The 17,535-nt window shown below is 39.1% G+C and overlaps 1 protein-coding gene across 1 annotated transcript; it reads right to left on the reverse strand.

The window, feature by feature from the left end:
• Positions 1-6,592: 6,592 nt before the first annotated feature.
• Positions 6,593-7,529, reverse strand: LOC147886429 (uncharacterized). The gene is made up of 2 exons (XM_087395121.1): positions 7,318-7,529; positions 6,593-6,945 (listed from the first exon to the last, which is right to left on the reverse strand). Exons 1-2 carry the CDS (start codon positions 7,508-7,510, stop codon positions 6,752-6,754), a joined length of 387 nt encoding a protein of 128 aa, XP_087251247.1. The 5' UTR covers positions 7,511-7,529; the 3' UTR covers positions 6,593-6,751.
• Between the last annotated feature and the right edge of the window lie 10,006 nt (positions 7,530-17,535).

Raw genomic sequence — 17,535 nt, forward strand, 5'->3', positions numbered from 1 at the left:
TAGGAGAGGAAACGGGCCAAAATCCCATAGCTATCTCTGAAGAGAGAGAGACAGAGACAGAGACAGAGAGAGAGAGAGAGAGAGAGAGAGAGAAAGTACATGCAAGATGAGAGAGAGGAAAATGAACGTTCAGGAGGAGAGAGGGGAGAGAGAGCACGCTTGCCATTTTTGGGCACGCTCGCCTAAAGATACTCATCAAAAAACATCCCCCACTTTTTACATGTCTTTGGAGCCATATAGCCTCATATGTACCTATTGCAAGTGCTCTATATTCTCCTGTCTTTACCTATTGCGAGTGCTCTATATTCTCCTCTATTTAGATGAAGAATCAGCTAGGTGTTTATTCTACAACCATGGTATAGCATCTTGACCAATGAAAAATGCATATCCTTGTCTGAATCTCTTGTTGTCATGATCCCTTGCATAACCATTGTCACAATATCCATCCAATGAGACTATTTCGGATTGGCCATGACATATATATAGCCTTGTGGTAGTCATATATATAAGGGATCATCACTGATAACACTTATCATCAAGTGTAGGCTTTTTTGGATCTTTGTTAAATTTTAAATTTTGCTCAATGGGAGTGGTTGCAATCTTGCAATCTACCATATGAAACTTCTTTAGAAGACTATCCACATATTTGTGCTAGGTCAAAAACTTCTTTAGAAGACTATCCACATATTTGTGCTAGGTCAAAAAGTTTCTATCTGAATCTCTCCAAAACTCAATGCCAAGACAATAATGTATAAGTGCAAGATCTTTTATGTCAATTTTTACAAATAAGTCTAGGGAGGGAGAGAAAAGGGTAACAAAGCATGCGCATGCATGAGAGAGAGAGAAAGAGAGAGAGCATGGTAGGAAAAGAGAGTAAAATTTATAGAGAGCATGGTAGGAAGGGAGACGTGGGGAGGGAAAGAGAGAGGAGGAGGAAAAAAGGGTGGTGAAGGGCTCTTGCATCATTACCATACATGTGCTTAAACATTGTAGCATGAAATAGACCTTTGATTTACTACCAAATCCAAAATCTAAGCAGTTCAGCAGAAAGATCCTGAGATTTGGGTAGTCTTCCTTTTTGAACCACCTCAATCAAAGTTATGCATCAAAATTTATGACCCTTTGAAGTTGTCTTTGTATATGTGAAAGCCCCCCCTCCCAAAATGCCATGTGGACCTCCCCCCCTTCACATATACATAGACAAAACTTCAAAGGGTCATAACTTTTGATGCATAATCAGATTGAGAGGAAAATTACTCAGAATTTCAACCTCTTTTTGCTTGTGTGCTCAAACTTGGGATTTGGCAAAAAAGTAAAGGTCTATTTCAAATTGTTGTTGGCCACACACATGGCTCAAAAATCGCACCAAGTAGAGAGGGTTCTACTCCCCTCCCTCATAGTCATGCTACCTCTCTCAATCCCCAAAAAACCCAGCAGGATTGTGAGAGAGTGTCCACAGTTGCTTTTATATATCTTAAACATTGCTAGCACCCCATCCTTATGGGATTACTATTTTCTTCATCCACATGTTATACAAAGCCTACTTGAGGCATTATTCCTTCAAATAGATGCCTTATCTTATTAACCATATATATATATCGTTATGCCTCATGAAGGGGTTTGGGCCACAGAACCCACCATGCAACACCCCCCCACGGGTCAAACACATGAAACAACATCCTGGCCTTGAAACATGGGATCTTGGGGCCACAAAATCGTCTCCAACAACCCCATGCTTATCGGTTTGGTCGTAAAAACACAAAGTAGATATGTTTGCACAATCAGTTTTTCTTGTCATTTTTATTGCACTATGGCACACATTCCCATTGAAATAAAGAGTTTACATTACAAGCACCCCATCCTTATGGGTTTGGTCATAAAAATACAAAGTAGATATGTTTGCACGATTAGTTTTTCTTGTCATTTTTATTGCGCTATGGCATTGTTAACTTTGGGAGTTCAATGTAAAATATGCAAAAGGTTCTAATGGTATTGTGTACCTTATCATTTAGAGAACCAAGTTGTTGAGCTATCTCTCGATGCTATGCAATCACCAATAGGACAATACCCAATTGGAAAAAAATTAGCTAGAATAGTAAGAACCAATACATGCATTTTGTACTACACAATGTCCTCTTATACGAATTTCATCATTTCTTGAACTCAAAATCAAGACCATACACAATAAGCAACCATCACATATTATTATAAAAATTTTAAAAACACTTCCAATTAAAAAACTAATAACTTTGAGAGTTCAATGTAAAATATGCAAAAGGTTCTAATGGTATTGTGTACCTTATCATTTAGAGAACCAAGTTGTTGAGCTATTTGTCGATGCTATGCAACCACTAATAGGACAATCCTCGATTGGAATAGTAAGAACCAATACATGCATTTTGTACTACACAATGTTCTCTTATACGAATTTCATCATTTCTTGAACTCAAAATCAAGACTATACACAATAAGCACTTTTGATGACAAATGCACAATTTCTTGAATGTGAAGCTTACAAGATTTTCCCTTGTATTAGTCAAACCCGCTTGAATTTCTTCTTCTAAAGTGACTAGCTCATTCAGTGTCAAACCATCAAGATCCTCACCACAAAGATGCCTAAAAAAAGGATTTGTTAAACTTCAACACCTCCATAATAAAAATGCTTGTAGGCTTATAAAGTAATTTGAAGTACAAGCATTAAGAATGTAAGACTAAATCTATAAACATGTAATGCAATTAATCCATATGCTCAACCTTAGAGTATTAAGGCAATAGGAAAACCATCATGTAAGTAGAAGACAAATTTATCCTATTGAAGTAAACATATTCATAAACAAAATACAATCCAAATTTTTTCTTAAAGCTATAAAAGTTTGAGCTAAACTTTCTTGAGGTGTAGCTCATGGATTCTCTCCTTTATGTTGTTGAACTCACCCTTTTGTCTATGAAAAAACACAAGGACACCAAAGCTTCTTTAAAGCTAAGTGCATAGCTTCAACTTACAAAATTCTCATAAAATTGACTAAAAAACACATGCATGCATGCTCATGGCACACTTGCAAACATATGGATTCGCAGAAGCCCATATACATGCATGAGTGCATGTGCATATGCATACACATAATGACACAAGCATGCAAGCATGTATGTATGTACCCCATTCACAAATACATATAAATCAATGGAAAATATGTGCCCCACCAATGCATGCAACCTCTTTAATAGCACTTGGAATCCCATGCACAGATGCAAGAACACATGCATTTCCCCCATCGTCCACCTCAAAATTGCATGCACCTCTAAGTATGTACACAAAATAAGTCATGCAAGAACACATGCATTTCCCCCATTGTACACCTCACAGTTGCATGCACCTCTAAGTATATACACAAAATAAGTCATCATGCATACATGCATCAATTTAACATCAATGAAATTGGACTCCATGTAGCCTTCCATTAATCAAATCTTTAACATGCGAGTTTTCATGATACAAGTGCAAGTGTGTAAAGCAAAGTGTAATAGAAAGATATAGACGGATAGACAAGCATATAGACATAGGCATTTATAAACTTAAAGAATAGGCATAAAGAATAGGTAAACGGAGTGGAATTTTCTGCCCATTGCCCTCCACCATACCCTAATGCAATCCTACGTTGGATATAAGGCCATGCATTGGTCTAGTTAAGGTATTGATTGAGTATTGAATTCAATTTGTATTATTTCGGATATATTGGCGACAATAGTACATTGCATTTACATTTTATGCAATATTAAACGGCTTCATGTTCAAATAGATAAAACCTCCACATTATTATCATTCTAGTAAGCATTAAATGTTAACACTAGATTGTACTAAGTCTTCTTTTGGTGCTTAATTCTATAGATCTAGCCAAGTTTTTAAATTGTATATATAATATGTAGGTGAAAGTTTCCAAATATATTTATTTATTATATAAAACTTTGGCGAATTTTCATGGACTTTATTTATAATTTTATAATCTTAAAGGCTAAACCTAGCTCTTTTTTAAATTTTAGTTTCAAATTGTGGTGAATATACTAAGCTTTTATTTTTATAAAAGCATACAAGCTTTCACAAGCCATATAAAACTTTCGCTTATTAACGAAACTAATGCGAAAAAATCATCCTTGGGCACCACTATCGAACACCCATGAATCAGTGGTTGACGCTTCTTGAATTGAGGAGCACTCTTCCTTAATGGCCAGAAATAGATCCAACTCTGCTTCCATTGTGTTAGCTGTCTCTTTCCCCTTATTTATCTTCTTTAGGGTACCATTCTTTTCATTTGCTTTCTTGACCTGGCAATCTGCAATCACATGGCCCTTCTTCTTGCAGTAGAAGCATTCTCCCTGAAACTTCTTCTTGCCGCCCTTCTTCTTTTGTTCACCACTAGTAGAGGACTCACCTTTGGTGGAGGAGCCACCTTTGCCTTTCGCAGTGGTAGAGAATGCAGCATCCCCATTGCCACCTCCATCTCGAGCTTTAAGCCTCAATTCCTCCTCCATAAAGTAAAGCATAGAACTCCTTAAATGACAATGGTTGGGGTCTCATTTGAGTGTTAAGCGTTGTTACCAGTCCATCAAACCTTGGTGGACATATCCAAAGACACCACAGAGCTAGCTCTTCGCACTCTCTCTCTCTCTCTCTCTCTCTCTCTCTCTCTTCCATTTCCTGACTCCATGCCATGCCCTCCCTCCCATATCTTGTTCCCCCTCACCCTTCTCTTCCACCCCCTCCCCTCCCTCCTTTCTTTCCCTCCCATGGTCACAATTGTCCTTTTTCAACTTATAGTTTAATCTTTTTGAGAAAGGAAATCTTTCGTGACCGTGGTTGCGTGGATTATAATCAGCTCTCCTTAGAAATGATGTTTGTCCTTATGAAAGTTTGTGAGTATAATGGGCTTACTCATTGAATGCCTTTATAAAGTCTCATGACCATGCCATACATACATGTATGGTATAAGCATGCCAATTCACAATTTCTTGATGATTTGCACAATATGTTGTTGGAAATAGAAATTTGTGCATGTCCAACCATTAAATGATGTCCCATCCTTATGAAACTTTTCAATTATATGGGACTTACTCATTTAAATATATTTGCAAAGTTTCATGACCGTTAGATACATACAAGTATTGTATAACCATACCAATGCACAATTTTTTGGCCAACGATAAGGTACCAACCACGGTAGAAAAGAGAAAATATGCATGTCTCACCATGCAAAGAATATCCAAAATTTATAAAAAAGTGAAGTATATATAGGCCTTATTCATACAACTATTAGTTCTAAAGTTTCATAAGAATTGGACCTATATAATTAAGGTATCGTCCATAGTTAAAGGAGATACTATGCACGTCTCACCATGCAAATAATACTTGAAACTTATGAAAATTTTCAAGCATATCTAGGCCTTATTCATACTTGAATGGTAGTTCCAAAGATTCATGACCATTTGACATGTATAAGCATACCAACCCATAATTTTTTTGTACTAGTTCACCATCCATGGTAAAAAATGAGAAAATGTGCATGTCCCACCATACAAATGATATTCCATCCTTATGTCTATTAAAATCATGCATCTGAGTGTTAGCATATGTGTGTGTGTGATGGGGTATGATACTTTTTCATAGGCCTCAATGCAAGTAATATCCTTGTGCTTGAAATTTTTAATGTGCATCAAACATCATCTACATGGTTGGGCATGTGTATTTCCACATTTCTTACCATGCATTGTGCATGAATGCTAAAAATATGCATCAATGTGTTTCTAGCATATGTGTGTGTTTCTAATGGGTATAATACTTCTCATAGGTCGTAGTGTGATTAACATCCATGTGCTTGCAAAATTATATGTGGATCTAATATCATCTACATGGTTGGGCATGCATATTTCCACAGTTCCTACCATGCACCACCCATGAGTGTTGAAAACATACATCAGTATGCTTTAGCATATATGTGCATGTACAAATGAGTATTATACTTTGCATAGGACTAAAAAGATTGTCTTTAAAAATATTTATATGTATCAAACATCATCTACATGGTTAGGTATGTGTATGTCCACATTTTGTACCATGCATCGAGCATGAGTGTTAAAAATATGCATCGGTGTACTTTGCATATGTGTGTGTGTGTTTGACGGTATGATATTTTGCATAAGACTTAATATAACACTACATTGGAGAATTTGGGAATCTCCCAAGTCCCACTTTTAACTAAGGGGTTAAGATTTGACCATGTGACCAAAACTTCAACCTTATTTGAAAGTGGTACTTGTGAGGATTCCCTCATATGGTGTTTAGGATGGATTCCACTTTCAAGCAATGGGTTTAGATTTGGCCATATGGCAAAATCTTAACCATTTTGGACTATTTGAAAATTCCCTAATATAGCTAAACTCATCCTCATCATGGAGGCCACACCCTTTGCTGATTGCATGTTAAATGTGTGTCTTTGTCCTATCCTCCTCATAGCCATAGCATGGAAAACATAAGACTATTCAAAAAAGCATGAGTCAATTTCTATGTGATTTATGATATAGAAGTAGAAGCAAACATACATTTGAAGACTCACCTTCACACCAATCCCAAGTGTGTCTGAAATGCCTTGAGGTTCCATGCTTTGTACTATCCATCTGCTTGAAACAAAACAATATGTACCAGAATCAAACCCTAGCCTATAACCCGCAAGACTTCATGAAGTGTTCAACACAAATAAATTTACCTGCAAGCCACCTCCATTTTTAATCTTACTGCATAGCGCTCCATAGTAGGCAAAGTAGATGGAGAACAGAAAATCAGAGTCCACCCATTGTCATCCATCACAGCTGCAGCAATGGCCAAGGAAGAGGAGATATGATCTTCTGAGCTAACATTCCAAGGTGGAACCTCTCCTTCACCACCTGTAGCATACCCTATGGCAAGATCCACAATGCAACAATCGACACTCCATGTGCATTGTTTAGAGTTTCGTTTCTTCCCTTGTTGGTGTAGAAGTGCAAAAAAATCATGTAATTCTTGATATCCATCTGCAAGCTATGATTGCACTATCTCTTTGCCCAATTTGATATAGTCAAACTCCCATACCTTTACCCAACTCCTAGGTATGAGGGGATGTTTCCAACGTGGCAAAAAAGACAATGGAACCAAATAAATTCAATGGAGAAAGGCTTTCTCACTATCCCAGAGTCATGAACTTCCGGAGTATCTGCAAACATAATGCATATCAAATGACAATACTAGACTAAAAGGAATTGGAAAACTTCAACAAAGATATTTCAGCTTACCATCTCCATCCAAGTCAGTATTCTTCCTTCTCCCTGGTTTTGCAGGATCAAGATTCCCTATATTTTCCTTTTGTTTCTCCACCAACATCTTTTGTTGCTCCTCAAGATTTTTACGCTGCTCCTCGATCGTGTCTCTAGAGGATCCAGAATCAGATTTACATTGACCTTTCGAATGCCTTATTAAGAAACCCATGGAGCAAGTCAATCACAAAAAACTAGTTAAGAACAAGAGGCATGTAAATAACAAACATGAAAAGTATACGTCTCTAGCATTAATGCCTCCTCCTCCACACACTTTCCACTACTCATCTCTATTCACCATGGACAATGCTTTCTCTCCCACTCTGAAAGCCTTATAGTTCCTTTTGCAATCATGTCCTCACGAAAGACTTTATGTGTGTACATGCAATAGGTAGGAGGATTGAGCACTGTCCATGCCTTGCAAATAGATGGAATGGTCTGTATCTCTTTTGTGTCTAGCAAATGAAGAATAAACCTATTCAAAACCCAAGCAATTGAAAGCATAAGAATAATATGAAATAGAAATTCAAGAATTAGGCAATGAAAGATGAATGCTTACCTAAAAACAACTCTTTTGCTTGCATTCACAAGGTCAACCTGTTTTGCAGGCATGGTAGCCACAGACATGAAGGATGCAAAAGGCTCACACAAATCACTCCGATGTCTTGCCACAATATCCTCAAAATATTCACATAGTGTAGGATGCTCTGGCAACTCCAAAGGAGAAAAACCAACAAAGGAAGCTTGAACCTGTGACAACAACCTATGACACTCTTCAAGAACCTGGTTCATAAAAACTTCCTTCACAAGCCACCCAATGAAGGCATGGTCACTTCTTGGCATTCCATAACTATTCTTCAAATTCAAATCAGACCCAAGTAAAGATAATAGTGAAAGCTACCTAGCCTTGCTGCAAGAAGCAATGGCCACTTGATACAACTTGTCTAGTGTAATTTTAGCGGTTGTGTCTTCATATGGCAAGGACCATAATAATTTGTGAAACCAATCTTTGCCATGTGTAGGATTTATTATTGAGAAAATCTGTGAAAACCACACAAAAGAAATTCAGCATGATATTTGAAAGCAATGCATAGCAATACTAGACAAAGGAAAATGCACAAACTCACCCTGTACACCTTTCTCCTATATGTTTGAGTGACTGTTCTTTTAATCCCAGCTATTTTAACAACTCTTTCATCTTTATCCATTCTAGGAGGTAGCTTCTTACAAGCTGCTTCAAAATCAGATTTCCACTTGCCCTACAAAAGCAAGTATGCAGTAAAGCTATAATTCAAACTATATACAAAAGCAAAAGGAAAGAAAGCATGAGGTAGAAAGTATAAGAACTCACAGCATAAACCATGAGACCAAGAATAGCCTATGTGAGGGGATACCAAACCCTTCTTCCTTGACCAATCTCCTTTTGCCATACAACCTCAATATTTTGTTGAGATATCGAGCTCCACTCATGATATGCCAGGGTGACCGTTGTGCATTTATGTCATCGACTTGTTAGCTGCAGATGCGGTTGGTACACCACCCATGAATAATAGCTGGATGACAGCTATCCTTATCTACTCTAGTTCATGGCTCAGTTAGTATGCCACCTTAGTTAGCTAAGTTTGGTTTGACACCCACATATAGGGTTCTTCTGTTTCCTTGTACTAGAGTTCTTTTGGCTTTCACAACTAAGAAGAGGAAAACTGTTTTTAGCCTCCACCTTTGTGTGTATTCCCTCATTGTGTATGTGAGAAAGCTGTAAGTGAGACTCCTTCCGTCTCTCCCACTATCTTCACATGGTATCAAAGCCTGGTTTGTGGTAAGGAGCTCAAGAAAGCAAACCAAATTCACAGTGTCCTGGTGAGAGGACTAGTGTTGCTTTCCTTTTTCAAGTTTGGGAGCAAATCTCTACAGCTAGCACAGCCGGAAAGTGCAAGAGTGCATTGTCCCAAGTTGAGATGCCCTTCATGGTGTGGCGAGAGGGCAATATATGCTATGGCCAAGGGCAAAGCCCTTGGTGACTTTTTTTTTTTGATTCGAGGCCATTTTTTGGAGGCGGAAGTTCTCCGAAGCACTGAGAAAAAGGCCCTATTTTTGCTGTGCGACCACTGCTCTACAGGTCGGTGAAAATTTATCGCAGAAAGTGCATCGTATGCCTATGCGTAGAGATATTGGGAGATATAGAATCATCCTTATTGCCTGTTGGTGCAAAATCATCACGAGGAAGTGACTGTGTGGTCAGATACCACTTTCATAAGTTTTGCAAATTTGCCCGTGTGAGACAGGAGCTGTGTTTTTTGCAGTGACAGAATATTTTGCAGTGTTCTATAATGGCATCTGATTCTCTTTCATAGATTGTCACTAAAAAGCTTGACAAGAGCAACTTCCAAGCATGGAAGTTTAGAATGATGAATTTCCTTATGGGAAAAGGCTAGTGGGAGTTTATTACAGGAAATGAAGAAGAACCAGTTCTTCCTAATGTTCCCAATCAACAGGAAATGTAGGCATTTAAAGGATGGCATGAGAGAGCCAAAAAAGTTATGTACTGGCTGTCTATCAGTATTTAAGATTCTATGATTGTGCATATTTAGGATGCAAGTACGCCAAAGGAGGCATGGGATATTTTGGCAAAAATGTATAGCACAAATATGTAAGCTAGGAAAATGCAGCTCAAGCAGGAGTTGCACAATGTGCAGAGAGAAAATATGAGCATCAATGACTACCACATAAAGGTGAAGAAAATTGCAGATGCACTTGCTTCCATTGGGTCGCCAGTGGAAGATGATGATTTGGTTTCCGTGACCTTGAATGGTCTAGGAAAGGATTATGCACAGTTCCGGACATCCATTGCCGTCCGTGAAAAATTTCCTGATTTTGAGGAGTTGTTTGCTCTTGTAATTTCTGAAGCGCGGAGAAATGGTGGTGCATCTTCTTGAGGAGGAACTTCAAAAGAAACTGTCTTCTACTCAAATGTTGGAAGAGGTAGAGGCAGAGCTAGAGGAGGCCGATCTGGAGGCCCTGGTAGAAATCAGAATATGCAGCAAACTCAAGAAGACCAGTCCTTTGGAGGAGGACGTGGTAACTCTAGAGGCAGGGGGAGCCAAAGAGGTCATGGTGGATGGCAAAGAGGCCAAAATGTAAACAGCAATGTTGAATGCTACTATTGTGGTAAAATGGATCATATGGCTAAAGACTACCACAAAAAGCAGAATGACATTATGAATGGAAAATTGCAACAAGGCAATTATGCATCCTCTAGTAGATAGGGTGATGACAGAAATGAGCATTTATTTATAGTGCAACACATGACCAATGCTGTGACAAGTGCAAAAGAAAGAAATGATGTGTGGTATGTTGACTCAGGTGCATCAAACCACATGACAGGTCATGCAAAATGGATGCAGGATGCAAGGAAAATGGAAAGACCAGGATTTGTGAAGACTGGTGATGATACTGCACATCCTATTGTGCAGATTGGTAAAATTCCTTTGTCTATGCAAGATGGGAAAAAGAAATACCTGTCTGATGTATTTCATGTCCCGAACATCACCAAGAACCTGGTTTCTATTGGTTAAATGGTTGAGCAGGGCTTGCAGGTCAGATTTAATCCTCATGGATGCTTTGTTGAGGATATGAAAAATAGCGGTCGCTTGATAGCAAAAGGAAAGAAGAAGGGCACGATGTTTACATTGGATGAAGACATGCCTGAATTGAGTGTAGCAATGTTTGCACATGGGACCAGTGTAGTTGCAGATTGTAGTTGCAGATATTGATATCTGGCATAAACGCATTGGTCATGTTAATGTACAGTGACTTAAATCAATGAAGGCCCAAAATATTGTTGCAGGATTGCCAAAATTCAAGGTTGCAGAAATGCATAAGGTATGTGAGGCCTATCAATTTGAAAAATAGGCAAGGAAACCATTTCCTAGGCATGTTCAAGAGAGTAAGAAGCCATTGGAATCAATCCACTCTGATGTGTGAACTACTAAAGCTGCATCTATTGGAGGCTATCATTATTTTGTCACTTTTATTGATGACTATAGCAAAAAAGTTTGGGTGTATTTTATGAAAAAGAAAAGTGAAGTGTTTGGGCACTTCAAAGCTTTTAAAGCTATGGTTGAAAAAGAAATAGGCCTGCAAATAAAATGCCTAAGGTCAGATGGAGGGGGAGAGTACCTCTCAAATGAGTTTGCAAGATTCCTGCAGGAGCATGGCATAAAGCATCAATATTAAATGGACTTGCAGAAAGGAAAAACAGGCATATTGAAGAGGTATCTCGAGCCATGCTAAATGAAAAAGACCTACCAGATTATTATTGGGCTGAAGAAGTTGCTATAGCAGTTTACATAATGAACATGACTCCCACTACAGCAATACATGGCATGACGCCAGAGGAGATGTATACTGGTAGGAAACCAGATATTTCTCATTTGAAAATTTTTTGTTGCATTGCCTATGTTCATGTGCCAAATGAGTTGAGGTCCAAATTGGATCCAAAAGCTGAGAAGTGCATCTTTATTGGTTATTCTCTGCAGCAAAAAGGGTATAGATGCTATAACCCTTCTACTTGCAAGTTTACAGTGAGTAGAGATGTTGTTTTTGATGAGATGAGCAGCTGGTATAAACCAGTAAATGTGATGATTGATGTAGATGCACAAAATAATAATGCTGCATAGAATTCACAGCAGCAATCACAAAATATTAGTGGACCTACAATGTCATCTAGCAGTGGTTCACATACTTCACCATGGACAGGCAGATTGAGATCAAGAGGATCTCCTCAAAGCAATGCAGATAGTGGTATGCAAGTATCACAAAAAGGAAAAGAGAAAGTAGATCAGCCCATGGTTGATGTGAATGCAGATCACTCTTATGTGGATGGTGAATCTAGTGGCTCAGACTAGAACCTTGATGATGAGTTGGGTATTCCTTCTATTGTTACACCTGGAGTAAGCAAGACAAGGGATGTTTTGAGAGCACCTGGTAGTGAGACTATTTTGTGCAAGTCTACTAGAGCTAGGTATCCTAAGGATAGGCTGAAATATTATGGATTTATAGCCATTCACTATGCCTATATGGTCAAAGTGATACAGGAGCCAGAACCCACTTCTTTTGAGCAAGCCATGGGAAAAGAAAAATGGGAGAAAGCCATGGATGAAGAAATGGATGCCTTGGAAGCAAATGCTACATGGGAATTGGTGCCTTTGCCTAAAGACAAGAATGTAATTGGTTGTAAGTGGGTTTATAAAGTGAAGCACAATGCAGATGGTTCTGTGAACAGATACAAGGCAAGATTAGTTGTCAAGGGGTATGCATCGACATATGGCATTGATTATGAAGAAACATTCAGTCCGGTTGCAAGGATGGCAATCGTAAGAGCAGTCATTGCTATGGCTGCATCAAAGGGATGGTCTTTACATCAGATGGATGTAAAGAATGCCTTCTTACATGGTGATTTGCAAGAAGAGGTCTTTATGGAGTAGCCACCAGGTTATGTTCATGCTGTTTGTTTGCAGGTTAAAGAAAGCCTTGTATGGCTTGAAGCAGGCACCTAGAGCATGGTCGAACAAGATAGGACAGTATCTTGTCACTATTGGCTTTCAGATTTCCAAGGCAGATTTCTCACTTGATGTGAGAAAAACAGAGAAAGGTATTATGCTGCTTGCCATTTACGTTGATGATTTGATCATCACAAGTAATAGTGATGAAGATATCCTTCATGTGAAAATGCTATTGAAGCAGAAGTTGAGATGAAGGATTTGGAAGAGCTGCGTTATTTCTTGGGCATTGAGGTGATTAGATCACCAAGTGGGATACAACTCTTGCAGAGGCAGTATGGATTGGACATGCTATCCAAATATGGGATGACAGGCTGCTGTAAGCCTATTTCAGTTCCTTTGGAACAGAATGTGAAGCTGAGCACAAATGCAGGTGAGCTTCTGGAAGACCCTACTATGTATAGGTGCATAGTAGGAAGTTTGATTTATATGACTATTACCAAGCCAAATTTGAGCTATGCTGTTGGATTGGTAAGTCAGTTTATGCAGGCTCCAAGGAAACCGCATTTGGATGCAGCTAGACGCATACTCAGGTATGTGAAGTCCACATTATAGTATGGACTATTTTATGAGGCTAGGGCTCAGATACAATTGCATGGATACATTGATCCTGATTGGGCTGGTAGTATTTCTAATAGACGATCTACTAGTGGATATGTGTTCTCTTTTGGGAGTGCTGCAGTCATGTGGAGCAGCAAGAAACAGCCTACAGTTGCCTTGTCGAGCACAGAGGCTGAGTATAGGGGTGCAGCAATGGCTGCATGTGAGGTAGCTTGGTTGCATAAGCTACTCTATGATATGCATTAGTCTACAGATGGGCCAGTTGTCATTTATTGTGACAACATGAGAAGTATACACTTGGCAAATAACCCAGTCTATCATGCTAGAACAAAGCACATTGAGGTGCATTATCACTATGTGCAGGAGAAGGTTTTACTAGGTCTTATTGATCTAGTTTATGTCAACATAGAGGATCAGGTAGCTGACATATTCACGGAGGCATTGGGCGCAAAGAAGCTGCGCAAGTTAAGAGACCTGTTTGGTGTGCAGGAATTGGGATTGAGCTCGAGGGGGAGTGTTGAGATATCCAGCTCCACTTGTGATATGCTAGGGTGACCGTCGTGCATTTATGTCACTGACTTGTTTAGCTGCAGATGTGGTTGGTACACCGCCCATGAATAATCACTAGATGATAGCTATCCTTATCTACTCTAGTTCGTGGCTCAGTTAGTATGCCACCATAGTTAGCTGAGTTTGGTTTGAGACCCACATATAGGGTTCTTCTATTGCCTTGTACTAGAGTTCTTTTGGCTTTCACAACTAAGAAGAGGAAAACTGTTTTGAGCCTCCACCTTTGTGTGTATTCCCCCATTGTGTATGTGAGAAAGCTGCAAGTGAGACTCCTTCCTTCTCTCCCACTATCTTCACATATTTTTCCTTTCTTCTTCTGTGAAATCCTCTAGAAATACTTGTGCATCACAACTAACAAGTGTACTTGTATGATACAAGTAATCTTTAAGATTTGTTGTGACAATTGCCTCCTCATTCAATCTGGACAATGGAATTTGTTTTAGCATTAAAGTTGAAAATAGACATATGTTCTTGAAACAACTAGTGGAAGAAAGAAAGATGATACTCACAAGTTAAAACTTTGTAAAGTTGCAATGAACCTCAACTCATTGTCAAGCTCTGGAGCTATAATATGTGCATGAATCCTGATATGCCTTACCTTGTTATTAACAAAGACCTCCCCAATGCTCTCCATCCATGAGGCAGTTCGATGGTTTCCCTCCCACACATATAACATCTTGCAGGACAGGAATTTCCATGTAGGAGTTTGTTGAAGCTCATGCTCAAACTCATCATTCACATCATGCCAATGCTTATCCCATGAAGCTCTTATCTCATCATCCACCTCTTTGATTGTCCCATCAAACATCCCAACTGAAATAATAAAGGACCCCTTTGTGGGGACATATCCCTCCATCTCAAATGCTCTCTTGAGAATGGAGAGGTCATTCCTGAGTTGTCTCACCTTAGGGTTGATAAGTAATCTACACAAAGGGATACAGGGAGGTATCATTCCTCTATTGATAGTTATGGACTCAAGAAAATCACTTCCAACATTACTATCCATTGATTCAGGGACAAATTCATCACCTTCCGTATCACCCTTATCCTTTCCACTGTCCTTCTTGCTAGCAGACTCTTTCTCCACCGACATCTCTTCAACCTCCTCTGCATTGGGAGATTTGGCTTGTGTGTCAGCAGATGTGGGGGATGGTGTTGTTGGTGCTTGCTCTTTTTTTTTTGCACTCTTTTTCTTCTTACCACCAGCCTATCCACCTATTGGAGATTTTCTCTTTCCTGACCTAGTCATGACTTCTAGCATACACAAAAGAAAATTGGGTACTATTAGATCTTAGCCCCATCTCAGCCACCATTCATTTTTTATTGTACTTTGAGTAAAACCAAGCCATTGAATGAACAATGAATCAAAGAATGCAACTGACCAAAAGAGAAATACCTGCTAATCTTGGACCTTGGGCTGATACCAAAAACAATTTAGTTTCCAATATTCCAACCAACACTTTGCAAAGAGAGATTCAAGAAAGTCAAGAACATGGATTGACATAGGAGCATAAGAACATCAAAGAGCAACCATAGTGTGAGAAAAAACTAATGCACAACCCTATTCCACCCAAATTGAAATTACAAAAGGAGAAATTCCTAAGGAGCTAGGACCTCTATCCCATCCCCCCCACAAATTCAAATCTCCAATATCCAAAATGACAACTTGTATATATTGATTGGAGTAAAGTAAGGATTAACTATTGACATAGCAACTAGAGAATTATGAAAGTAAAGAGTTTACAGTTGGAGCATTTGAAGCAATGGGAAGTTACAACAGTCTACATGTAGTTGCAGATGTCTACAAAAAAATATACTTGCACATATCCATGTGGCTAATACACCAAGAATGACCATCCAAGTGATCTTCAACATGCTTGGATGTTAGGAATAGAAGATCTCTTTCATATCATAATGAAGTCTTTCCCCCTATTCCGCCAGCGGAATAGGGTGGGGAGGGCATCAAGGATGCATAGTGTTTGCATAGTAGAGAGGGCACATTCATTAGAAAGTGCTGTGCAGGAAGAAAGAATACTAAAATAGTGTTGCCTCTCCCCTCTTCTATTGGTGGAATAGGGAAAGGAAGCCATCAACACCTTGAAGCCCGGCTGGACATTATCAAATGCACTCGCCAGATGATATGTAGCCTTCAAGTGATATAGTGTTGCCTCTCCCCCTATTCCACCAGCGGAATATGGTAGGGAGGCCATAATCTTGAAGCTTCCATGTGATCTTCAATATTCTTGGATGCTTGAGATGCAATGAGCTTGAAGTATTCTTCAATATTCTTGGATGATTGAGATGCAAGTGATCTTCAATATTCTTCAATATCATGGCAACCCATAACTAATACATCAACTTGAAGCTTTGACATAGCTTCCAAGTGATTTTCTAGATGCTTGGATGCTTGAGATGCAAGGATACTAATGGCAAAAAGGAACCTAACAGTCTCCATTCTCTTATATTCATTTCATCAAAAGATGTATTCCTTTCATAAAAAAGACTATATGATTCCTATCAAGTGCATTCCAAAAACTATACAATCCCCAATTCCACCGGTGGAATAGGGTGAGAGTGACATTAAGAGGTTGCTTAATAAGGGGGATAGATTTAGTGAAAAGATTTTTCAACCCAAAATGGCAGACTCTCTATCTCCTCTTCCAGTGCTGCATACCTTCAATGGCAGACTCTCTATCTCCTCTCTAGTGCTGCATACCTTCAAGGCTAGATTCCCTATGAAAAGCATGCTAGAGCTACTAAATCTTCAAGAAAGGTGCATCCATAAAAGCCTCTAGTGGCTTCAACAAACCAAGGCCCAAAAAATAGCCAAGGCTCCAATGCAAACAATAAACCAAGGCCCAAACAACATCCACCATGGTTCTTCCAAGGCGAATGCACCAATCGACCTTCAACATCCTTGAAGGAGGTAAGTGGTGCTAATGCAAATCCCCTATTCCACTGGCGGAATAGGGGGGAGAGAGACTCACAAGAACAGCACTCTGCGGGGCTAAACTTGTGACAGACGATATGGCCGATCGAGAAAGACAGAAATATAAGTACTTCAATCGACCTTCAACGTCCTTGAAGGAGGTAAGTGGTGCTAATGCAAATCCCCTATTCCACTAGCGAAATAGGGGGGAGAGAGACTCACAAGAACAGCACTCTGTGGGGCTAAACTTGCGACAGACGATATGGCCGATCGAGAAAGACAAAGAAATAAGAACTTGAAGACTTTGAAATAACCTTGTTGATAGAAAAAAACATATTCAAGATATATATATATAAGCCGGAAGAGAATGAGTACGTCTAGAATTTGAAATCACCTTGTCACTGGTGGATCGTGACTCAAGTCAGTCTACAAGTGTGAATAGAAAGACAATGGACCCTGCTTCAAGTATCTAAGACCAATAGCACCACCAACTGTGACTCATACAGATACAATCACACTGTCATCACTCCAACGTATTATCCTCTTTTGATGCAAAAGTCGAGATGAAGAGTCCTC

Source organism: Dipteris shenzhenensis, chromosome 24, assembly GCF_047967505.1.
Source record: "Dipteris shenzhenensis isolate YYH24624 ecotype China chromosome 24, Dip_SZ_1.0, whole genome shotgun sequence".
NCBI classification, from domain to species: Eukaryota; Viridiplantae; Streptophyta; class Polypodiopsida; order Gleicheniales; family Dipteridaceae; genus Dipteris; species Dipteris shenzhenensis.